The 25,613-nt window shown below is 46.1% G+C and overlaps 1 protein-coding gene across 4 annotated transcripts in view; it reads left to right on the top strand.

Moving 5' to 3' along the window:
- The window catches only part of LOC126548475 (uncharacterized), a 215,144-nt gene that overhangs the window by 119,256 nt on the left and 70,275 nt on the right, over positions 1 to 25,613 (top strand). For all 4 annotated transcript variants that reach the window (XM_050196669.3, XM_072289373.1, XM_055063729.2 and 1 more), the window contains 4 exons: positions 9,834 to 9,971; positions 18,800 to 18,858; positions 19,139 to 19,268; positions 22,502 to 22,666. In XM_050196669.3, the coding sequence (XP_050052626.1) occupies positions 9,834 to 9,971; positions 18,800 to 18,858; positions 19,139 to 19,268; positions 22,502 to 22,666 (492 nt within the window). The remainder of the gene's footprint in view (positions 1 to 9,833; positions 9,972 to 18,799; positions 18,859 to 19,138; positions 19,269 to 22,501; positions 22,667 to 25,613) is intronic.

The following is a 25,613-nucleotide window of genomic DNA, read 5'->3' on the forward strand; positions in this document are numbered from 1 at the left end:
GCACTCACAACCCGTAGCGACTACCAGAGAAGGTCAACCCAGCGCGCTTCGCGTGTCCATAGCATCCAATCCGATTTTGATGGCAGCTTTCTTTTTTTCAGGGGAAAAATACGTATATAAGTCACACCATCCTAAAAGATGCACCAACGAAAAATTCATTAAAAAAAGAGACTGTGACTTATACACCAGAAAATGTAGTATATACCAAAATTTTTTCCTTTTTTTTCTTCTTTTTTAGATACTCTTGTACTTTACAATCTTGTTTTTGACAATTTTTATATATATATATATATATATATATGTACACACACACACAGGTTGTTTCAGCGGACACTTTCAAAACTTTTTAAAGGTTGCCTGTGGCAGATAGCTCAATTCTAGTTTATGAGCCGGTCTACTCGAAGCGGTGGACACTACTTGCTCAAAAAATTGAAATGCAAAATCGACTAATTAACAAGAATTCACAAATTAATTTTTAGCTAATTATCGTATGACCCATTTCAGTGCATGAAACAACGTTTTTTTAACAAATTAACTGGAACGCCAATGCATTTCTCCACAAAGTTCCGGAATTTGTATCTCGAAACTGGTGTCATCTAGAAAATTCGTTCCAAGTTGATGCGCCTTGCGAAATCTGCGGCTTGAATTTGTAAGTTGCAATATGGGCCATAATGTAATTAGTTTACAACTTAATTAGTGAGTTTTTATTAATTAGTTGATTTTTCATCTAAATTCTTGTGCAAGTGTTGTCCGCCGCTTCGAGTAGACCAGCTCATCAGCTAGAATTGTGATATCTGCCACAGGCAACATTTCAAGATTTTTGAAAGTGTTTGCTGAAACACCCTGTGTGTGTGTGTGTGTGTGTGTGTGTGTGTGTGTGTGTGTGTGTGTGTGTGTGTGTGTGTGTGTGTGTGCGCGTGCGTGCGTGCGTGTGTTTATACATATATATATATATATATGTTTTTTAGGACATAAATCTTGTTAATAAAAGTTGTATGCCTGAAAAGCGAATTCATTCTGCCTTGCTTTCATGTATTGCATAAAATTTTGAGTGCAATAGCTTCTTCAGAAAGAAAAAAAAACATCTAGTGCAACCTATGAAAACCAGCCATTTTCTCCGCAGTAGGAAAAAAAAGCTAACATACAGGCAACACCTGCTATCACCTGTAGGTCAAGCAATTTGTCTATAATAAAGTGTAGTATAAAACATGGCATTGGTCTAGTTGGTGATCACCAAACTGAATATATTAGACATGCAAAGACAGCACAGAGACAGACAACAGTGCACTTCATTTTTGTCTGGCTTCTTTGCAGTGTCTCTTTTGCAACCAATACGTTCTTTTGCAACCAACCAATGAATTCTGAATTCATTGGATGCGTTAGGTATTCTGAATAGAAAAATTAACAAGGATTTATTTTTCTCAATGGTCTCAGTGTCCACACACAACATTCAGATGGGTTTTTCTCACATTGCAACATGGATCATTCAGTCATTTGCCAACTTAAATTTGTCATATCAAAATAAAGCTTTGCATACACAGTCTTCATTGTATATAGACTGCAATTATTGTATTGTGTTTAACGTATCTTGGATATATATTTGTAGGGAAATATCTGAAAGTTTTGAAACGCATTTGTAATGATCAAACTTTATAATACCATGATTTTATTGCACATTAAAACTTGTTAGTTGCACTGTAAAGTGATTAAGAAGAGAAATAAGTTATTTCATTATAATTATTGAAGATATTAACATGTGAAAAGTATGAACATAACAGCAGTATTTTGATCTTGTAAGCCACACAAGAAGTGCAAAACTTCATAATTTAGTAAGAAAAATTGTCTTCTGATGTCATCATCATCATCAGCCTATTTTATGTCCACTGCAGGACGAAGGCCTCTCCCTGCGATCTCCAATTACCCCTGTCCTGTGCCATCTGATTCCAACCAGCACCGGCAAATTTCCTAATTTCGTCGCGCGACCTAGTCTTCTGTTTTCCTCCACAGCACTTCCCTTCTCTTCGTATCCATTCTGTCACCCTAATGGTCCAACGGTTATCTAATCTGCGTATTACATGACCTGCCCAGCTCCATTTTTTTCTCCTAATGTCCATTAGAATATTGTCTATACCCGTTTGCTCTCTGATCCAAACTGCTCTCTTTCTGTCTCTTAAAGTTATTCCTAGCATTCTTTGTTTCATCGCTCTTTGTGCGGTCCTTAACTTGTTCTCAAGTTTTTTTTGTCAGTCTACAAGTCTCTGCCCCATATGCCAACACCAAAAATGCACTGATTGTATACCTTCCTTTTCAATGATAACGGTCGCTTACACGCCTTAGTACCGTGTATGGTCCAAAGTACTTGCTCAGCAGTTTCTCGCTGAGGACTCGCCGCCTAATGGGTGTCCAAACCCAAACTTGGTCACCAGGCTCATAGGTAACTTGTCGAAGGTGGAGATTGTACCTTATTGCATCTGTACACTGCTGTTGTCTTATGTGCACACGGGCCAGTTGACGAGCTTCCTCGGCGCGCTGAATGTACTCCTCAACGTCAGGAGCCAACTGGTCGAGCTGATCTATGTCTTCATATGGAATCATGGCGTCTATAATAGTTTGAACATCTTGACCATAAACGAGGTGAAACGGCGTGAATCGTGTAGTTTCCTGCGTGGCAGTGTTGTATGCAAACATTACGTACAATAGGATTTTGTCCCACGTTTTGTGCTGCACATCCACGTACATAGAGGTCATGTCTGCCAGTGTTTTGTTTAGCCTTTCTGTCAAGCCGTTAGTCTGAGGGTGGTATGCAGTGGCCTTTCGATGACTCGTGTAACTCAACTTGAAGATGTCGTCCAGAAGCTTTGCCGTAAATGCCGTCCCTCGGTCAGTGATGATGTATGACGGTGCGCCGTGCCGAAGCACAATGTGATGCATAAAAAACTGGGCAACTTCATATTCTGTCCTGCGTGATAGTGCCTTCATCTCAGCGTAATGCGTCAACTAATCAGTTGCAACAATGATCCACTTGTTGCCGGAGGAAGACAAGGGAAATGGTCCAAGAAGGTCCATTCCAACTTGATCAAACGGCGTACGCGGAGGGTCGATGGGTTGTAGAAGGCCTGCAGGCTTGAAGGGTGGTGACTTACGTAGCATTTGACGCAAGCAGTCACTCTAGGCCAGTAGTACAGTTGCCGTACCCTGTCCAGAGTCCTTGAGTAGCCCAAGTGACCAGATGTCGGCTCGTCGTGGCAGGCTAATAGGATCTCGTCGCGAAGGGCTTGAGGCACTACTAGAAGATGTGGTTTGTCGCCGGTACCTCTGTTTCTTTTGTATAAGATGCCCTCTCGTAGGCAAAATGACGACAGCCGTCGACAGCCTTCTAAGTGACCGATGATGGGCCTTAACTCAGCGTCCGATCGCTGTTTAGCGAGCAGATCCGGCATGCTGAGGGCTCCCAGGAAGGTGCTGTCATCGTCTTCGTCGGGATTCTGAGATTCAACAGGTGCTCGTGATAGAGAGTAAGCATCTTCATGTTTTCTGCCTGACTTGTATACGATCGTGATGTTAAATTCCTTGAGTCACAGACTCCAACGTGCCGATCGTCCAGAAGGGTCTCAGGGGTTGGTCAACCAGCACAAAGTGTGATGATCGGTCACAACTTTAAATGGCCGCCCATAGAGATACGTCCTAAACTTTGTAGTAGCCCAAATAACCGCGAGTCACTCCTTCTCTGTGGTGGAATAATTGGACTCAACACATGACAGAGTGCGGCTCGCGTAGGCGATAACTCGTTCAGTCCCGTAGTTCAGTCACCAGGATAGCTTCGAGACCGATATTGCTGGCGTCAGTGCGTACTTCTGTGTCAGCATCCTCATCAAAATGACCAAGCACGGGAGGAGAAGACAATCACCATTGTAGCTCCGCAAAGGCGGTCTGTTCTTCATCAGTCCAGAGAAATGGCGCGTCGTCACGCTTAAGGCGAAATGGTGGCTCTGCAATCTTCGAAAAATTTTCAATGAAGCGTCAATAATATGCACACAAGCCCAAAAATCATCGGACAATTTTCTTGTAGGTTGGAGCGGGAAAAGCAGCTACGGCAGCAGTCTTCTCGGGATTGGGCCGAACACCTGCCGCGCTCACGATTTGACCAAGGAACTTCAGTTCCTCGTAACTGAAATGGCATTTCTCTGGCTTGAGTGTAAGGTCAGCTGATCGAATGGTTTCGAGTACATTCCGAAGGCGTCAAAGTTGCTCGTCAAAAGTTTCCAAAAAGACAACGACATCATCGAGATAGACGAGGCAGCTTTTCCATTTGAGGTCAGCAAGAACGGCATCCATCATTCACTGGAATTTGGCTGGAGCAGAACAGACGCCGAAAGGGAGTACTCTAAATTCGTAAAGGCTGTCCGGAGTAACGAAAGCAGTTGTCTCGCGGTCCCGCTCATCTACTTCAATTTGCCAGTAGCCAGTTTTCAGATCGATGGAGGAGAAATACTTCACACGCCTCAGCCTGTCCAGGGAATCGTCGACACGAGGCAACGGGTATATGTCTTTCTTTGTGACAATGGTTAGCTTTCGGTAGTCAACACAAAACCAAAGCGTGCCATCTTTCTTTTTAACAAGAACGACTGGCGATGCCCAGGGAGTGCATGAAGGCTGTATTACGCCATCTTGAAGCATTTCCTTCACCTGCATTTGAATCGCATGTCGTTCGGCCGGGGAAACACGATAAGGCTGTTGCCCTATGGGGGGCACGTCGTCGTAAGTGATGATGCGGTGTTTCGTAATCGATGTTTTACGTATCTTCAATGACCATGCAAAGCAAGAGTGGAACTCGAGCAACAGCTCGCGCAGGGGTTGTTTGTTCTCTTCAGGAAGCAATGGACTAATGTTGACGTTGCGTAGAGGGGCTTCAGCAGTGCCGATAGCCTCAGAAACAAAACACTCAGTGTCATCGGCGATCGGGTCGGCGTAGGCAGTGACAGTACCGGGGAAAAGGTGCTGGTGTTCATAGCTGAAGTTCGTGACAAGAACCTCACAGTGGCGATCATGGAGATCAATAAGGCTTCTTGCTACGCAAACACTTTGAGAAAGCAGCGATTGCTTTTTGCGACCGCTTCACCGTGTAAGAGTCTGTCACGTGCCACTTGAACCACGACACTTGCACGCGGTGGTAACGTGACAGCGTCGTCTATGACACGAAGAGATGCTCGAGGGTGGATGGTGTTGGTCATCGCTGCAGCACTCTTTGTCGAGAAAGTGACGAGGCATTGTCGAATGTCAATGATGGCTCCGTGCTACCTGAGAAAGTCCATGCCGATGATTAGGTCTCGAGAACACTGAGGGAGAATGCTCAAGCTGGCAACAAACGTAGAGCCGCGAATCTGTATTCGTGCCGGGCACATACCGAGTGGTGTGACGATGTGCCCGCCAGCTGTACGAACTGGCGTTTGATTCCAAGGCGTCGTCACTTTCTTCAGAAGGGTGTCCATTTTTTGCTGATTATAGAATAATCCGCTCCAGTGTCCACTAAAGCAGTCAATTCATGACCGTCAAGCAGTACAGGAATGTCCAAGGAAATTCTTCTTCCGTAATCAGCAGGTACTGCCATTATGTATCGTTGGTACGCATCAGTAGGGGTCCTTGAGCACATCCAGACTGAGCGGCCTCGCCCCCGAAGGCCGCTGTGATTAGTTTTCCCGGCGCGGGCTGGGCGACTGATCCTGCACCACTCGAATACGTACGGCAAGTTGGAGAAAACCACTGCAGAGAAGGGGAGCGTGACTGGTGTCGAGCTGATGGGGATCCACGCTGCTGGGCAACATATTCTTCAATTTCAGGAGGACGCTGGCCGAACCTAGGTCACGGCGAGTTTGCCGAGAATCCTCGCAGTCCAAGCTCTCGATAGGAGTGCTGTCGGTAGACATGCCCAGCTTCGCCACAGTGAAAGCAAAGGGGACGACGATCAGGTGCCCTCCACACGTCTGATTTCCTTGGGGCCTGTCGGGGGATCTGGTAATACGAGGCCGCTTGGACGGGCTGTAGCATGGCCGGGCACGCGGTGCGAAGCAGGGAGGGAGGTGGGGCAGGTTGCCTCAAAGCTTGTGAATATGACATACAGGGGCCATCAGTTCTTAGTGGTCGCACTTCTGTGTTGAAGTGTGCTTCTCTTAGCGCATGCTGGGCTTCGTCACGGAGTATGCTGGACAAGGAGCTGAGCATCGGCTGTGAGGGTACCGACAGTTTCTGGAGTTCTTTGTGGATTACGGAATGAATGAGCTCTCAAAAGAAATCGACGTGGCCCCCGAGAGCTCCGAAGAAGTCTGTAGGTGAGGCAGCGTTCACATGGCGTTCATATGATGGTGCCTTCTGCCGAAGAATCTGTTCCATGGTGACGGCCTCGGAAAAAAATTCTGACACAGTCTTGGGAGGACTGCACACGAGACCGCCGAACAGCTGCTCTTCACCCCGCGCATCAGGTATCGCACCTTCTTTTCTTCCGACATGCTGGGGTTGGCTCGTCGAAAGGGACGCGTCATGTCCTCGGCATACATTGCGACACCTTTGTTCGGCATTTGTGTACGGGACTGGAAATTACGCTCAGCTCGCTCTCTGTGATCAGGGCTTGTGTACGTCTCAAGAATCCAGCGTTTGAATTCTGCCCATGAAGTTAGGGCATCTGCGCGGTTCTCATACCAAACACGTGTGTCATCGTTAAGGCTAAAATATACATTTTTCAGTTTGTCTGCGTCATCCCACTTGTTGAACGTGGCAACACGTTCATAGTGCACCAGCCAATCTTCAACATCCTCATGTATGGCGCCGTGGAAGGGATTCGGTGTTCGCGGATTGAGTAGCGTACAATGAATCGGCGTTGTGCTTTCCATACCGGGTGGGGTGGTCGGAGCTGCCATTTTCTCTGGGAGGAGTCCAAACTCAGGGGCTTGTCCACGGATCCTTCTGCTGGCGCGGCGTACAGGCGTAACCACTGGTACGGGGCTGGAGCTCCTGCTCGGAGGGGTTTGGTGCATAGATTAGATTACCCCACACCTCCAGCAGTTTGTCACGCGCTAAAGCAAGAGTAAGGAACAGTACCAGCAGCCAGATACGAAAAATGCCAGACACGAAGGGACGGTTTTCCAGCTGGCACGGGAGCTTAGACTTCGTCTTCTTCTTCGCCGTTTTTGCTGGGCACGCAATGCTGACTGTTTGCTGGCTCAAAACACCAGGTGGCTATATTAATCTTCAACCCCACTCTTACACTCTCCCTGTTAAAATCCTCAATCTTTTGTTGTAACACGTCTGCAGTGTTGCTGAATAGAACAATATCATCGGCAAACCGAAGGTTGCTGAGGTATTCGTCGTTGATCATTACTCCTAAGCCTTCCCAGTTTAATAGCTTGAATACTTCTTCCAAGCAAGCAGGGAATAGCATTGGAGAGATTGTGTCTCCGTGTCTGACTCCTTTCTTTATAAGTATCTTCCTACTCTTCTTGTGTAGAATAACGGTGGCTGTGGAATCTCTGTAGATATTTTCCAAGGTATTTACATAAGCGGTCTGTACTCCTCGATTACGCAGTGCCTCTATGAGAGCTGGTATCTCTACTGAATCGAATGTCTTTTCGTAATCTATGAAAGCGATACAGAGAGGCTGATTGAACTCTGTGAATTTCTCTATTACCTGATTGATGACATGGATGGGATCCATTTTAGAGTATCCCTTCCTGAAACCTGCCTGTTCCCTTGGTTGACTAAAGTCCAGTGTTGCCGTTGTTCTATTGGAGATTATCTTGGTGAATATTTTATATAGTACTGGGAGTAATCTAATGGGCCTATAATTTTTCAATTCTTTAACGTCCCCCTTTTTGTGGATTAGTATAATGTTTGCATTCTTCCAGCTTTCTGGGACCCCTGCAGTCGATAGACACTTCGTATAAAGAGCCACCGGTTTTCCAAGCATTATGTCTCCTCCATCTTTGATTAAATCGACTCTTATTCCATCTTCTCCTGCCGCTTTTCGCCGTTTCATGTCTTGCAAGGCCCTTCTGACCTTATCTCTGGTTATAGGAGGAGTTTCTGTATCCTGTTCATTATTGTTTCGAATGGAGTTCTCCTGAGTCCTCTGGGTACTGTACAGGTCAGTATAGAATTCTTCTGCTGCCTTTACTATACCTTCAAGATTGCTGATGATATTACCCTGCTTATCTTTCAGTGCATACATCTTGGTTTGTCCTATGCCAAGTTTCCTTCTTACTGATTTCAGGATGCGTCCGTTTTTTACGGCTTCTTCGGTCTTTCTCGCGTTATAATTTCGTATATCACCTATTTTCGCCCTGTTGATCAGTTTTGACAGCTCCGCAAATTCTTTCTTAACTCTTTAGTTGGACACTTTAATTCTTTGTCGTTTCTTTATTAGGTCCTTTGTTACTTGGGAGAGCTTGCCTACTGGTTGCCTTCGTGCCTTGCCTCCCACTTCAATTGCTACCTCTGAAGCCAGCCTCGTTACAGTTTCATTCATTACCTCTATGTCATCATCATCATCATCTCTCTGTTCTAAGGCTGCATATTTGTTTGCAAGTACCAGCCTAAATTTGTCTGCTTTTACCTTTACTGCCTCTTAGTTGACCTGTTTATTCTTGACCAATTTTACTCTTTCTCTGTTTCAATTGAGGTGAATCCTAGCCCTCACTAACCTATGATCACTACACTTTACCTTACCTATCATTTCTACATCCTGCACCATGCTGGGATTGGAAGAAAGTATGAAATCAATTTCATTTCTTATTTCACCATTGGGGCTTTTCCAGGTCCACTTGCTGTTGCTACACATCCTGAAAAAGATGTTGATTATTCTCAGCTTATTCCTTTCTACGAATTCTACCAGCATCTCTCCTCTAGCGTTTCTAGAATTGACGCCGTAGTTGCCAATTGCCTGTTCACCCGCCTGCTCTTTCCCCACTTTTGCATTGAAGTCACCCATTACTACTGTATATTGAGTTTGCACTTTTCTCATCGCTAATTCAACATATTCATAAAACTGATCTACTTCCTCATCATCGTGACTAGATGTTGGAGCTTAGGCTTTTACTACCTTTAATCTATACCTCTTGTTAAGTTTGATTACGACTGCCTCTACCCTCTCATTAATGCTGTAGAATTCGTCAATGTCCCTGCTATGTCCTTATGGATTAGGAATCCTAACCCGTATTGCTTCTTATCAGCGAGACCTTTATAGCAGAGGACATATCCGTTATCCAGCAACGTATAAGCCTCACCAGTTCTTCTAATATCACTAAGGCTGATGATATCCCAAACAATGTCTTATAATTCCTCAAAGAGTCCTGCCAAGCTAGCGTCACTCAAGAGGGTTCGGGTGTTAGATGTTGCAAGGGTCTGTTTCCATACTCTGCAGTGCTAAAGTAAGGCCAATGGAGGCATGCAGGATATTGTGGCTGTAAAATTAAACTATGTGGTTTTACGTGTCAAAACCACTTTCTGATTATGAGACACGCCGTAGTGGAGGACTCCGGAAATTTCAGCCACCTGGGGTTCTTTAACGTGACCTAAATCTAAGTACACGGGTGTTTTCGCATTTCGCCTCCATCGAAATGCGGGTGCCATGGCCGGGATTCGATCCCGTGACCTCGTGCTCAGCAGCCCAACACCATAACCACTGAGCAACCACGGCGGGTGATATTGTGGCTGTACATTTTTCAGCTGTATAATGCATATTTCTCAGCTCTTTGTTTTTGGGATATTTTATTTGTTTAGAATTTAAGTCAACTATGCTCTAAGAATATTTTTGAGGAACCTTCCTTCCTTTTTCTTTTTTCCAGGTTCCAAGCCGATGGAGTGCATTTGTTGACCGCCTCATGAACTCCGCTGCAGAAGACTGTTTCCAGATTTACACTAGTGAAATGAATTCTCTGCTTGAAAAACATAATAATGGTCCCATTCATGATGACCTATTTATGGTATGTGCTAAATTGTGACCCATTGAGTGCTTTCCACGATGAACATACACCCTCTCACGATAAAGTGAAGGCCAGCCGGCCATGACTGAGAAAAGTAGGCTGGCCATTACTTTTTTGTAATAGGCTGTATATTCTGACCTCTAAAATTTACATTAATATCAATAGAAGTATTACGTTAAAAGGCTTGATGTAGCTGCATGACAGGCTTTCGCACAAGAGCTTGTAACAAAAGGCTATTTGTAAGGGAAGACTATTTTTTAATGAAGTGCTAGTGGGTCCGAGTGCTTTCCTTCCTAAACTGTGTTAACGTTCTAATTACGATACATTTTTGTGTGAGGGCTACACCCTTCTAAGTGCCGTGCCCCTAAATTTGGGCCTAAATAGCTTGAGGAAACAAATGAAGATTAGCCATGCCCGTTTGGTAGTTTCCACAGTTGATAATTTGTTGACAGGAAGCTCGTTGACATATTGTTGGAATCATATCCTGCCACCTCTCAGCTTGTCCTGTGACTCTTTCTCCCTGTACAGCATAGGCGGCGACTACAGGGGGGCTCCGGGCCCGAGCGTCCTCCACCCCCCCCCCCCCCCCCCCCCACACACACACACACACACCTAAAATGGTATTATCAGAGTTTTCTCACCCACATCATTTGAGGTTTCTTTTGACTTGCCTCGACCTTTTCACTTCAAATTTTATTGTTGCTAATAGCTTACTGCATCATTGTTGGCGTGGACGTGCACAGCTTGTAATTCATACTTTCGCTTTATTTCTGCAAATCCTGACAAAGGAGGACAAGCGCATTAGAAGCACTAGCGGTGGCTGCCTCATCCGTATTTTCTTACTTCAATGTTGTTTTAAATTTCCACTGTAGATACCATACACATACACAATATATTTAAATGTACACACAGGACAAAGTTTATTATATTTTTGAAAGAGCAAGAGGTAGCCAATTAAAAATTATTTTTAACGGTATGGATAGCCTATGCCTAGAGAATAAATATGTTGCGGTATGTTCACCTCAGTTCAAATTGCCTTGCGCGCTTTTTTGAACCTGAAGAAAGCCGGCAGACTTCAGTGACCCCTTCGGCAGAGTTATCGACGGCGTGTGAGACACATGTGAATGATATGTGTCTCATTAATGCTTCTCTTTCCAGTAAGCAATGCTAACGACTCATGGGGAAAAAAACTCTTCTAATAATTTACAACATTTATTGCTGATGGAAACATTGTAACTTGCATGTAGAGGTCATAAATACACACAGGGTGTCCCAATTAACAATCGCGCACCCATGTTTTAAAAAAATAGCAATTGCGTTACTCGAAGAAAACCTAATGCATATAGTTTCCGGTACAGTGGAGTAGCTTCCAGTCATTTTTTCATTACTGAGACTTAATTAGGTAATTGTAATGAATTATCTAACTCGAAACATTCTGTGACGTGGTAGTGACGTATAAAGAACACAGTAGAAATACTGTGGAAGAGGAAACTAGCTTTTGTTGGGCGAACCTGTGCCCACAAAAACAGCCTACACTTAAAGAACGGCGACAGCGGCGAACACAGTCGGCGATCGTCAAAATCTGATGAGCGGGTCAAGTGCGTCGGCTTTTATACTTCAGTGGTCGAATGTTCCAGAGTAATCGCTGGGACCCGTGTGTCTTCCACAAAGTTCTACACCATTCACGTCGCGCATACATGCAATCAGATTACACAAGGTTCACTGACAGACAGTGGATGGAACCATCGATAACATTCCAGAAACTTCCTATACATGTAGGCGCGTGCTGTGCTGTGCGGTAACGATGATTAGGCGGTGAAACGTGGTCACCCGATAAAGATAAACATGTACACGTGTCAATACCCCCCTCTTAAAAAGCATCGACCTGATGCTGCAAACAAACGAGAGTAATAAACAAAAACACCCGTAGTAAAGAAACAACAAACTAAGGAAGTTCGTCAGCGTGCGTAAAAGGGCTTAAGATGCACCACATGGACCACTTCAGATCGTGCGCGGCGCCGCTGTGAATGCGAAATGCCTTCTGGCACGAGCTCGTAGTCCAGTTCGCCAACACGTCGGATGATCTTGTAGGGTCCGAAATAGCGTCGAAATAGTTTCTCACCGAGTCCTCGTAGACTTATTGGGGTCCAAACACGGCTGCCAGGCTGGTACTGGATGTAGCGTCATCGGAGGTTGTAGTGTTGCCTGTCGGTTTGCTGCTGGTTCTTGATCCGTAGGTGGGCGAGCTGTAGGGCTTCTTCGGCACGCTGGAGATAGGTAGCGACGTCAAGATCCTCTTCGTCGGTGACGTGTGGCAGCATGGCGTCGAGAGTCGTCGTCGGGTTCTTGCCTTAAACCAGCTTGAACAGCGTGATCTGTGTTGTTTCCTGCACCGCCGTGTTATAAGCAAAGGTTACGTACGGCAGGACTGCGACCCACGTCTTGTGCTCGACGTCGACATACATTGCTAGCATGTCGGCGAGGGTCTTGTTCAGGTGCTCCGTGAGACCATTCGTCTGCGGGTGGTAGGCAGTTGTCCTCCTGTGGCTTGTCTGGCTGTATTGCAGAATGGCTTGGGTGAACTCTGCTGTAAAGGCCGTTCCTCTGTTGGTGATGAGGACTTCTGGGGCACCATGTCGCAGCAGGATGTTCTCGACGAAAAATTTCGTCACTTCGGCTGCGCTGCCTTTCGGTAGAGCTTTAGTTTCAGCAAAGCGGGTGAGATAGTCTGTCGCCACAACGATCCACTTATTTCCGGATGTTGATGTCGGAAACGGTCCCAACAAATCCATCCCCATCTGCTGAAATGGTCAGCAAGGAGGTTCAATTGGCTGTAGTAATCCTGCTTGCCTTGTCGGTGGTGTCTTGCATCGCTGACAGTCTAGGCATGTCTTGACGTAACCGGCGACGTCGGCGGTCAGATGCGGCCAGTAATACCTTTCCTGTATCCTCAACGGCGTCCGGGAGAATCCGAGGTGCCCAGCATTTGGATTGTCATGTAGGGCCTGCAGTACTTCTGGGCGCACCACTGATGGAACAAAAAGGTAGTTGGTGCGGACTGGTGAGCAGTTCTTCACGATCAGATTGTTTTGTAATGTGATCAAAGACAATCCGTGCTTAAATGGCCTAGGGACAACATTGGTGTTCCCTTCCAAATACTCGATGAGGCCCTTTAGCTCCAGGTCTGCTCGTAGCTATTTAGTGAAGTCTTCCGCGCTTATTATTCTAAGGAAGGCATCGTCGTCCTCGTCGTCTTGCAGCAGGGAATCGATGGGGGCGCGTGATAGGCAGTCGGCATGAGAGTGTTTTCGTCCGGACTTGTAGATTACCGTGACATCATATTTTTGCAGTCTGAGGCTCCACAGCGCCAGCCGTCTTGAAGGGTCCTTTAAGTTAGCTAGCCAATACAACGCGTGATGGTCGCTGACCACTTTGAATGGCCTGCCATATAGGTAAGGGCGAAATCTTGCTGTAGCCCAAATGATGACAAGGCATTCCTTTTCAGTCGTAGAATAATTGCCTTCCGCTTTTGACAGCGACCGGCTAGCATAAGATATCACCCGTTCAAGTCCGCCTTTCCTCTAGACTAGGACGGCACCGAGGCCTAGGCTACTGGCGTCAGTGTGGATTTCAGTGTCGGCGTCCTCGTCGAAGTGTGCAAGTACCGGTGGTGACTGCATGCGTCGTTTGAGTTCATGAAATGCGTCGGCCTGCGGCGTTTCCCACTTGAACTCCACATCACATTTGGTTAGATGTGTTAGCGGCTCCGCGATGCGGGAAAAGACCTTGACAAAGCGCCTATAGTAGGCACGCATGCCAAGGAATCTACGCACTGCCTTCTTGTCGAAGGACTGCGGGAACTTTGCGATGGCAGCTGTCTTCTGCAGGTCGGGGCGGACTCCAGATTTGCTGATGACGTGGCCTAGAAACAAAAGCTCATTGTAAGCAAAGCAGCACTTTTCCAGCTTCAGAGTAAGCCCTGATGACTTGATGGCCTCTAGTACTGTCGCAAGCCGCATAAGGTGATCGTGGAAATTTCCGGCGAAGACGATGACGTCATCCAAGTAAACAAGACAGGTTTGCCACTTCAGTCCTGCTAAAACCGTGTCCATCACGCGCTGAAACGTTGCAGGCGCCGAGCGCAGTCCAAATGGCCTAACCTTGAACTCATAGAGGCCGTCTGGCGTGATGAAGGCGGTCTTTTCACGATCCCTTTCATTGACTTCTCTTTGTCAGTAGCCAGACTTGAGGTCCATCGACAAGAAGTATTTAGCGTTGCAGAGACGATCCAATGCGTCGTCTATCCGTTGGAGGGGGTATACGTCCTTCTCCGTGATCTTGTTCAGTCGACGATAATCAACGCAGAAACGTAGGGTTCCGTCCTTTTTCTTCACTAAGACTACAGAAGATGCCCACGGGCTTTTCGACAGCTGGATGATGTCGTCGCGCAGCATTTCGTCTACTTGTTGCCTAATAGCGTCACATTCTCTACTAGAACACACACTGCTCTTGGTATTCAGCAAATTGATGGTAATGTCACCTGCTATGAAGACATATTTAATCTCAATATATAACTTGAGAAAAACAGAATCAAGAGCTATTAAAAGTTTTACAACAGACAATGACAAATAGCAATAACTGCAGCCTAGAATGATGTCTTTGTTGCCCTCAGGAATGGAAATGTTTAAAAAATTCGATCCATGCAAATTCACTATGTGAGACATTTAAAAACATATCATGTCACTGAGTGTATGATATGTAAGGGAGATAAAAATTGCTGAGGCTCCATAGCTGCCTGATACGATAGGATACCAAATAGGTTATCAAGGAAGCAGAGCCATGTTTCCGAGATGCAAATTACCAAAAATTTGACTAACTGAAGTAAGGTATAATTTATATGGTATAAATTCTTGCGAAGACTTCAAGCTTTCTCAGATTTAATGCTTCAGTGGTCTCCAGGCCAGGCCAGGGACTGCTTGTACATGGAAACCAGGCCAGGGACTGCTTGTACCTGTCTCATGAACCAGTGGATGTCTGGCAGTGAGAATCAAACCGCACACCTCTTGCAACCAAACCGGGGGCTGCGCATATTTAAGATATTCGTTCTATCCCAAGATGAAAGGGTCACTTATGTATGATGCTATTTAATTTTTTTCATCTGGTGAAGTATGATGTAAGATGCTGCCACACATGAAAATGTATAGTACTGGCAGGATAATAATGGTGAGCATTTCAGATGAATAGGTTCACCCATAGTTATTTAGTCGCATAATATACTTCCAGTGCCGTGCAATAGACTGCTGACTTAAATGTTGCTTTAAGAGAACCTGCTGTTGGCTGAGCCATACTAAAGATATTGTTACGTAGGAAGACGCAGACGAAAAGCTATGTACAAATATATTTACAAGGAAAATACGCTGCGCTTGGCCAAGAGGCAACAGCCCGCGCTAGCTTCTAATCGTCGTCGTCGTCTTCACACTGCTGGCCTTTCGTGATCGCGCATATTGTGCCGTAGCACTACCCCCGGCTGCAAAAGCGCCGTCCCGGAGCGACTAAAGATCGGACTCGGAAGCAGTGTAGTAGGCCTTGAGCCTACTGACGTGTACGACATCACTAGATGCCACAGGAGAGGACGAGGTTGAGGCCACAGGAGCAATTTCGTAAGTCACAGGCGTCACCTGGCGCAGCACGCGGTAGGGCCCTGTGTATCGCGAAAGGAGCTTCTCTGAAAGTCCGACGTGACGAGAGGGCGACCACTGGAGCACGAGCGCACCAGGTGAAAACTGTACGTCACGATGGCGGGCGTTGTACTGACACTGCTGAGTGGTCTGTGAGGCCGTCAGTCGAGCACGGGCAAGCTGGCGTGCATGGTCAGCGAGGGCGATGGCGTCGCGCGCATACTCGCTTGTTGAGACCGCAGCAGGAGGAAGTGCCGTGTCTAGGGGCAAGGTAGGTTCGCGACCGTACAGTAGATAAAAGGGAGAAAATCCGGCGGTGTCGTGCCGGGAAGAATTGTACGCAAATGTTACGTAAGGAAGGGCAATGTCCCAGTCGTGGTGGTCCTTGGAAACGTACTTGGCCAGCATATCGGTAAGAGTACGGTTTAACCGCTCTGTCAGGCCATTGGTTTGAGGATGGTATGAAGTAGTCAGTTTGTGTTGAATGGAGCAGGAACGCACAATGTCAGCGATAACTTTCGAGAGGAAGTTTCGACCACGGTCAGTAAGCAGCTGTCGCGGGGCGCCATGAAGCAAGATAATGTCACGCAAGAGAAAGTCCGCGACGTCAGTGGCGCAGCTGGTAGGGAGAGCCCGAGTGATAGCGTATCGGGTGGCGTAATCAGTCGCGACGGCTACCCATTTGTTCCCAGAAGATGACGTGGGAAAGGGACCGAGCAGGTCTAATCCAACACGAAAGAACGGTTCCACAGGGACGGTGATCGGCTGGAGATGACCGGCAGGTAGCACCTGAGGTGTCTTCCGACGCTGGCAGGGATCACAGGCAGCAACATAGCGTCGAACGGAGCGAGCGAGACCAGGCCAATAGAAGCGGCGGCGGACGCGGTCGTACGTGCGGGTTACCCCAAGATGTCCTGAAGTGGGTGCGTCATGCATCTCAAAGAGCACAGTCTGTCGTAGCTGTTTTGGCACGACAAGAAGAAGGTCAGAGCCGTCAGGGAGGAAGTTCCTTCGATACAGAATGCCACCCTGGAGGACATATCGGCGAACGGATGCGTCGGTAGGTGTAGAGCGCAGACGCTCGATAAGTGCTCGCAGCGATAGGTCTCGGTACTGCTCATCGGCGATGTTACCGAAGGCAGAGACAGAGAAAATGCCGTTGGCGCTACTACTGTCGGCGTCATCAGGCTCGTCGACCGGGTAGCGAGACAGGCAGTCAGCGTCCTTGTGTAGTCGGCCAGATTTATAGGTGACAGTACACGAATATTCTTGGAGGCGTAAGGCCCAGCGACCAAGTCTTCCTGTAGGATCTTTCAGTGAGCATAACCAGCAAAGCGCGTGATGGTCTGTGACAACGGAAAAGGATCGGCCATATAAGTATGGGCGGAATTTCGCAACCGCCCAAACTAGGGCCAGACACTCACGCTCAGTGATGGAATAGTTGCGCTCCGCGGGTGAGAGGAGCCTGCTGGCGTAAGCGATAACACGGTCGTGGCCACGCTGGCGTTGTGCCAGTACTGCTCCAATTCCGTGACCGCTGGCATCAGTACGGACTTCGGTAGGCGCAGAAGGATCGAAATGGGCCAAAACGGGAGGCGTTGTGAGAATGTCGATTAGATGAGAGAATGCAGAGGCCTCGTTATCGCCCCACTGGAAAGGAGCGTCTTTTTTCAAAAGGTCGGTTAGTGGTCGTGCTATGGCGGCGAAATTTCTCACGAAACGGCGGAAGTACGAACAAAGGCCGATGAAGCTGCGCACATCCTTGACACACTTCGGAACAGGGAAGTGCGTAACAGCATGGATCTTGCCTGGGTCCGGTTGCACTCCGTTCGCGTCAACGAGATGTCCAAGGACGGTAATCTGGCGACGGCCGAATTGGCACTTCGATGCGTTGAGTTGCAGACCGGCTCGCCGAAAAACGTCCAGGACTGCTGAGAGGCGCTCGAGGTGCGTAGCGAACGTTGGGGAGAATACGATAACGTCGTCCAAGTAGCACAGGCACGTGGACCATTTGAAACCGTGAAGAAGGGAGTCCATCATGCGTTCAAAAGTGGCAGGGGCGTTACATAGACCGAACGGCATCACTTTGAATTGATAAAGACCGTCGGGTGTGACAAAAGCAGTCTTCTCGCGGTCGAGATCGTCCACGGCAATCTGCCAGTAGCCGGAGCGAAGGTCAATAGAAGAGAAATAGCGAGCACCGTGGAGGCAGTCAAGGGCGTCATCAATCCGAGGTAGGGGATACACGTCCTTTTTGGTAACCCTGTTAAGGTGCCGATAATCCACGCAAAAGCGCCATGAGCCATCCTTCTTTTTGACCAGTACTACAGGTGACGCCCATGGACTATATGATGGTTCAATAATGTTCTTGGCAAGCATTTTGCGAACTTCTGCGTGAATAACTTGACGCTCAGCTGGTGACACTCGATACGGGCGGCGATGAATAGGAGGGGCATCGCCGGTATTAATGCGATGTTTGACAGCTGTAGTTTGGGCTAAAGGACGATCGTTAAAGTCAAAAATATCGTGGTAGGAAAACAGAACGCGGTAGAGTTCACGAGCGTGCTCGGAGGGCAAGTCGGGGGCAATCATTTTCCGTAAGTCAGCGATGGTACAATTTACCCCCTTACTGAATGCACACATATGATGAAAGCATGAATAACTCGAGCAGTACTTCATAAGCAGGCTGTTACATGCTTGTGTTGGTGTGTGGGTGTTTGTGTCGCATGCACAGGTCATAACAAGCTGGAGTAGCAGAGGTAATAAGTTGCGAGAGAAGGGCTTTGCTGATGTGTATGCATTGTCATATTGTCTATCTGCTATTTTTTAGACAAAGTGGTATAGGCTGTGCAAGAGAAGTTTGAGTGTCAAGCCATGAAGCCTTAAAGACCATAACTGTTTTGAAGTGCTGCATTTTAATGGGCAAGAAAAGCTTGCTGCTTGCATCTCTTGGTTTGGACTATTGTCGCTGCTTGAGTGCAAATACTAAAGGCTGTTTGTTTTTGGTCACAAGAAAGGAAAGGTGTCTGTTTGCTGCCTGTTTCATATCTTTTCCTCCTGCTGCTTTCTTTCTTTTCCATCTCTTTTCCTTTTTTCTTTTTGCTTGGGTTTTGACCACTTTGCAATGTTTTTGTTTGCTTGTACTTTTAGGCCCGGCATACAGAAGCGAAACAGATGTCATTCACACTACTTGAACAGTTACTGCATGGGTAAAGCTTTCTTTATTTTTTGCGTTTGTCACTTCCTATGTACTGTTGTGGCGTTATTTGTGTGCCTTTCTTTGCAAGCTGCTGTATACTTTCTACAGTTGTAATTGTTGATGTGAGTTTACAGTTTTTGTTCCCAATTATTTTGTTTGCCCCCTCCCCTTCCCCAACTCCTTCCTTCTTTTCTTTAACTTATTGGAAGTTGTTTTTTGCCTAAACTGCTGGACTTTTATATGTAAAGCATTGTGAACAATAAAACTTGAATGTATTATTTTTCTCTTAGTCTTCCTGATGCCTTGAGCACTGCTAGCAGCCAGTTGACAAAAAAGTTGGACAGTGAATTTGCTTTACGAAGAGAGATGAACTTCAAAAGGATTAAACTTTTCTGTGGAACTATGCAAGATAAGTATCTGGTAAGAAAGGGCCTTCAGCGTTATCTTGAATGTTTTTTGGGTGTTGCTCAGGTAGACCTTTGATAATCAATATTGGTTCATTCAGAATTCCTAGTAACTCATAAGGATTGACTGTCGGGCTAGTTATAGTTAGTTTGTGATATGAAAACAGCACTACCAGACGGCGCAAGAAGTGTCTGTGCTCCTTGTTTAGTCCTGTATGGCAGTGCTCTTTTCCTCTAATCCTGATAATGCATAGAATTTTCTAGCTTGTATAATTGTTTTATGTAAACTATATGGTGTGATGTGGATGGCTATGGTGAATATGCCTGTCGAATATGTAGAATTAGTTATGGACCCCATTGAATTAATGTTTGCTGCAGGGATTGCTTCCTAGCTCTGCTCTATAAACCATGCTGGGGAAGTCCTTACAGTTATGAAGGCCATATACTAATTCTATGATGCAACTTTGAACAATGACACAACTTGCCTCTCTTTTAGACCATAACATAGCTTTATTATGCCTGTTTACAACGTTGTGCGGTAAATTGGCACATGTGAAAACATCGCCATGAGTTAAGAGTTTTACTGAGTAGCAGATTAGACTTTGTTCCCAAACACATGTCTGACGCTTGAGATTACACAACCTCCAACATTAGGCACATGGTAGGACAGGGCACGTAGAGCGACCAGCCATCTTGGCTCCAGGCTTTGCACCCGCTGCACATTGTCTCCAAGAAAGGGTGCAGGGCCCACGTATGTGATCATCCACACGGACAACCATGCCGAGGCAGAGGAGGAGGCTTGTGCCGACCTGGGGAGGTATTCTGTAAGAGTCCACCTAGTGGACATGTCCATTTCATCTGCCACTGAAGTTCTGATCGCTTGGGCTGGGCTGTGCGTCCACAGCAGCCAGGTGCCACAGCCAATCAGAACTTCAACAGCAGACGAAATGGACATGTCCACTATGTTGACTCTTACAGGATACCTCCCCCGCCCTCCCTCTCTCACCTGCACTCACCTGTGTCCATATATTTGCATCCATGTAATTGGAGTGTCTTATATGGAGTGTCCGTATGCAGTCGAACGCCTCTACAGCAATATGACATGTATAACAAAGGGTTGATTATGTCCCGGCTGAATTCCTATCTTTCATACGTATTGTGTATTCCAGAAAGTGGATGGGAAAATGGCGCTGTGGTAGCTTAAGTGGTAAGAGCAATGCACATGTAATGCAAAGACATAAGATCGTTACCCACCTGCGGCCAGTTGTTTATTCATCCATTTTCATTTCAATTAATGTAGCATTTCTTTAATTCAATTAGTAAATACAAGTAACTTCCCCTATGTTGTCCTTGCTGTCTTTGTTTGTTGGCTTCTTATGATATGATTAAAAACCATGTAGGACGTATGAGCGACGCCATCATGTATGGCAAAAACCCTCATAGGGTTAAAGCAACAATAATGCTATGCAAATAGAACCAATTGCTCAATGCCATATTTGCCACACATATCAAATTACGAGGGATGTTCCGAAAGTAAGTTTCATTATTTTTTTTAAAGAGAAGATGGTACACCAGGTGAAACAAACAATCGCCATAAGAATCCATGCCCTTTGTTGGTTCAGCAATGGAAGGAGTGTTAGCGGAGGAGGAATGACGCATGCGCAGAGCGCCGAAGAAGAGAGAGTAGCAGCAGACCAGCATGTCCAAGGTTATTCAAGTACAAATCGCGATGGCAGACAGACGTGTGCTGACAACGTGGTTGCCAATGGAATGCGTGCTGTTATCCCGTATGAATGGGCACCTGTTCCCTGCATTGAAAGCCGCACACTCGGGGCGTCACTTCCAAAGCAATGCTGAGGTTGAGCAGGCTATGGAACAATTCCTTGCATCGCTAAGCACCGCGTCCAGAGTGGTTTCTTCAAACTGATTGCACGCTATGACAAATGTCTCGGTGTCAATGGCGACTGTGGAAATATAGTGCAAGGTGTATAGGTCATGATGCCACGGTGTGTGTGTGTTTTCTTCTTTTTTTTTTTTTGGCAGTAAACATTCCGTGTGTAAATAAATGACGAAACTTGCTTTTGGAATGTCCCTTGTATGAGCAATGGGAATTAATAGTTTATATGGTCCATTCTTTTCCTGTTTTTGTTTAGAGCATTCTTTTATGGATTTTCTTTGCAGCATAATGCACTGAACTGTATTCAGTTACAGTTGGACGTACAGCTGCCAATCAACTGCTCTCCTGCTGCTACCTTTGAGCATGTTGGATGCATGCATGGCAGCAGATTTTGTATAATAACTGTGCCCAAGCATGCAGATGAAGCAGCCGTAAAGAGTTTTGGGAGTCCTTTACGTGTTCTAATTGCATGGTCCCCAACTTTGGGTGGTGTGACGCTCCACACTGCCCCATCTTGAGGGACACGGTGAACTACCTTGTGGTGGACAGTCTGAAAAATATGTGATGCTGCAAGAATCCACTATAGCAAAGTGAATTGAAAGCCATGTGAAAATTCTTGGTACACAACAGCACTGGGGAATGCGCACACCTCTGCTTTTGATGGGCCTTAATAACTTTGCGAGCTTGCACCTTTGCATTTGTATTATCCGAAAATAGGTTTTTTTGCAAACTTGCATATTTGGCACCCAGAAATTATGCTGTATGACTGAGAATTATCAAAATGTTACAAACATGGACCATATTTACTGAATGTCCAGTATTCTTTACTGCATGAATGTCATGTTTTGCATCTTGGCTGTAGTTCTCAATCGTATTGTTTGAAGTGGGCCATCATGTGCTGGAAGCTGAATCAAAACAGATAGCACTTCTTGCTGACAGCAGTCTTGTATCCAGTGTCAACAGCCGTGCCAATTACCTGGTTTGTGTTTCACAGTGCAGTCATCTCTTGCCGATATAGTCCACAACTTTTGACATAATTTGACCACATAATGACCACATAATTTGAATTGGGCGGATTTGGTGGTGTAAACTTCAGAAACTTGCCATTTTAAATGAAGTTTTTTCAGAAATGATCAAACCCTTTTTTTTTTCATTTAAAACAAGCACCAATATAATTTGAAGAAAACCAGGCTATCTGGTTACACAAAGCCATGAACTGCATTGACTTAGGTTTACAGACCTTTGATTACATTTCATTACTTCATTTGTGTGTGACCCACGAGTGTTCAAAATTATGCGTTAAAGCTATGGTGCTTTTACATTATTCGTAAACCAATGTTTTTTTCCTGCAGCTTGATGCTGAGGGCTACATGAAAAGTATCCCTTTACCAACCACAAGCACCAGTCTTGAAGCAGCCATGAGTGGTTACATCAACCACCTGCTGGAAGCATTCACTACACAGCTAATTTCAGTTTTACCTGAAAAAGACATTGCCAAGTACAAGAACTTACTGAAGGTATGTGTCTATACATGTGTGAGCTTTTACTGGGTTGACGTGAATAATTTAATGCAGAAACCTTCTTTGTGAAAGTATTTGACGATTGTATGTTTGCTTCCAAATTTTTTACTTCGTGCCATCTCTGAAATGATGTGAATAGTGCACTATTGTAAAATCTGTGTCTGCAGAACGCTGTTCTAACCAAACCCTGTTATTTACAGACTGCATTTCTAGCACAATTGTTGAGTGTGATGGCTAGTGTCGTACCTCAACAATCTGCTCATTATATTTATTATATTTGATTATTTCACCACTTAACGGGTGCACCTCACACACTCGTGATGCTGGCTCGCACTTTCTGGCTTGGGCCTCAACGGAGCAGAACAGGTGAAAGAGAACACCTGCGGCTGCGGTATTGGTTGAGGGGAGAGAGCATCGCCGCATCACTCTCGCTCTCGGGAACCTGTATTATTCACAGGCTCCTTGTCCGCGAATGCTCTTGCCTGTGTTTTGTGTTTGGTAAGGCCACATCAAAACGAGCCAAGCATCTCAATGCTCTCGCTTACCCGCAAAGAGTTCATAGCTCGAAGGACTGCTCAGCGGCGTTCAGTTGGACATTAATGCTTTCACATTCACAACTCATAAGTGCTTAGGTGTCCTCATATTTTATCCAGTACTATTTAATATTGCTAATATGCTCTCATTTGGCATGGCTTAGCTCACGGCCATGGTGGACAACCATGGAGACGCATGTACTATCCGCTGTAACACTTATTACCGTCCTGTGGCTGGTACAGCAGGACTCACAAAGGGCTTCCCATTGTCACTTCCCTTTGTCAGAGGTGTGCCATGGCGACAGAAAACTGGGACCGTACACTCTAAGATTTTCGTACTTGTTGCCACTCGCAGAGGGAAGAGCTCCGGAAACTTGGTGAATTGGTCAATAATGACCTGCAAGTATTTGTGGCCACGAGGTTTAGATGACAAGGGCTTGGTAATATCAACACTAAACTCTTCCATGGAGCTGTAGCCCACTGACTGTTCATGAGGCCCTCAAGCTTCTGACATCGAGCTTTTGTGCGCTGACAGGCAGCACAGCATGGCACATACTGCATTTTCTGGTCTATTAGTCACGCTTTTGTGTAAGTCGCACCCTCCTCAAAACAGCGTTGTAAAAAAAAAAATACAGTTATGTATATAAGTCGCACCGGTGTATAAGACGCACCTATTCATTCGGTAAGCGATATGAAAAAATACAGTGACGTTTCACTTTGTGAACGTGGGTCTTACGCAAGCAATGATATGGACACTCCAGGCACATATCTGCCATCGTTGTCACCGTAATGTTCCGTATAAAGACCAAGTGCGATAACATCGTCCCCGCACGCCGTATGATGTATGTACAACGATGAGCCATCTTGCGCGCGAGGGAGGAAAGCGGGAAGGCAGCACTGGAGGGGGGCTTGTACTCTGGTAGTAATTGCATAGTTTGAGCAGCAGCACGCACTGTATATTGAAAGCGATGTGCAAATATGACGAATTTAGAGTCACTTGACTCGTGGTCAGCCTGCCGCCGCTTGTGTTTCTGCTCCAACCTCCCACTGCGGTCAGCAACTCGATCACTCAAGAAGAACCCCGTACCGCCATAGCGTGCACAAACTCGTAGCAACTGCCAGAGCAAGTCAACCCAATGCGGTTCACATGGCCATAGCATCCAATCAAATTTTGATGGCAGTTTTTTTTTTCCAGGGAAAAAAATGCATATATATGTCACACCGTCCTATAAGGCTCACCGACGAAAAATTCAGAAAAAGACCTCGACTTATACGCTGGAAAATACAGTACTGTGATATGTCAGCCCACATGTTCAGCCAGACTAACCATGCTGAGACACATCTCGCATTTTTGAAGAATCCGGCATGGCCTGCAGTGGGGTAGTTGTGTGCCATCTTCAATGCCCGATGTCAGAGGTGATCAGGTAACCATGGTACCTTCTTGTTGCCTTTTTTCTGAACCAGCAGTCCATTTGTCCAATTCTGTTGTCTGACAGGTCCGGGCTTGGGAGCCTAGTCCTTTGGACCACAGTCTTCATTTTTGAGAGATGGCCACTTCTTGAATGAGCCATCCTGTGTCACTTAAGAGTGCGGCATCTTCCTCCAAGGCTACTGCGACTTGCTCAAATCTAATTTTCACTTCAGGATCTAGAGCAGCAATGGGAAACAGTGGCTCATGCAGGCTGTCACTTGCGTGGTCTCCACACTAGAGATGGGCTGTGCTCAAGGCATCTGTGGGTATATTTGCCAGTACCCATCTGTGCTTGATTTGGCAATTCAAGTCCTTCAGCTGTAGGACCCAATGTTTGACCCTGGGCGAAGCTTGCTCGGTGCTAAACATCCATGACAAGGACAAGTGGTCACAGCGAATCTCAAACTTGGTAAATTCAAGTTGGTCCCTGAACTTGTCCGCTGCCCATACTACTGCAAGGCACTTCCACTCCTAGACAGCATAATGGCTTTCTGCGGGTGTAAGAACACTGCTAATGAAGGAACAGGCTGAAAGGTCCGTGAGTGGATGCGCTGTCAGTTAAAAGTGGGGTATGAAGTTCTATATACAGTAGAACCTGGTTGGTACGTTCCCGTTAAGTATGTTTTGCCGGCGCCAACATTCACAATCGAGAACACAAAAAATGACCCAATAGAGTTATGCTAATTTTTTACTGGTTTATACGTTCCCGGAAAACATGATTTTTCAGCACCAAAGTTCAGTACGCCGCCAAACTGTGATCATATGATACGTTTTCCAGCGGCTAGATCCCATGTAAACAAGAAAATGCGCGAAGCGTGTGCGATCGAGAACAGTATATAACTGCCCACCGCGACAGCTTCACCGCAAAACTCGCTTGCCCATCTCACATGAAAACACTGGCATGTGCTCAGTTTTTCATTTCGGTACCAGCAAATCTCCG

The sequence above is a fragment of the Dermacentor andersoni genome, chromosome 1 (assembly GCF_023375885.2).
Source record: "Dermacentor andersoni chromosome 1, qqDerAnde1_hic_scaffold, whole genome shotgun sequence".
NCBI lineage: Eukaryota > Metazoa > Arthropoda > Arachnida > Ixodida > Ixodidae > Dermacentor > Dermacentor andersoni.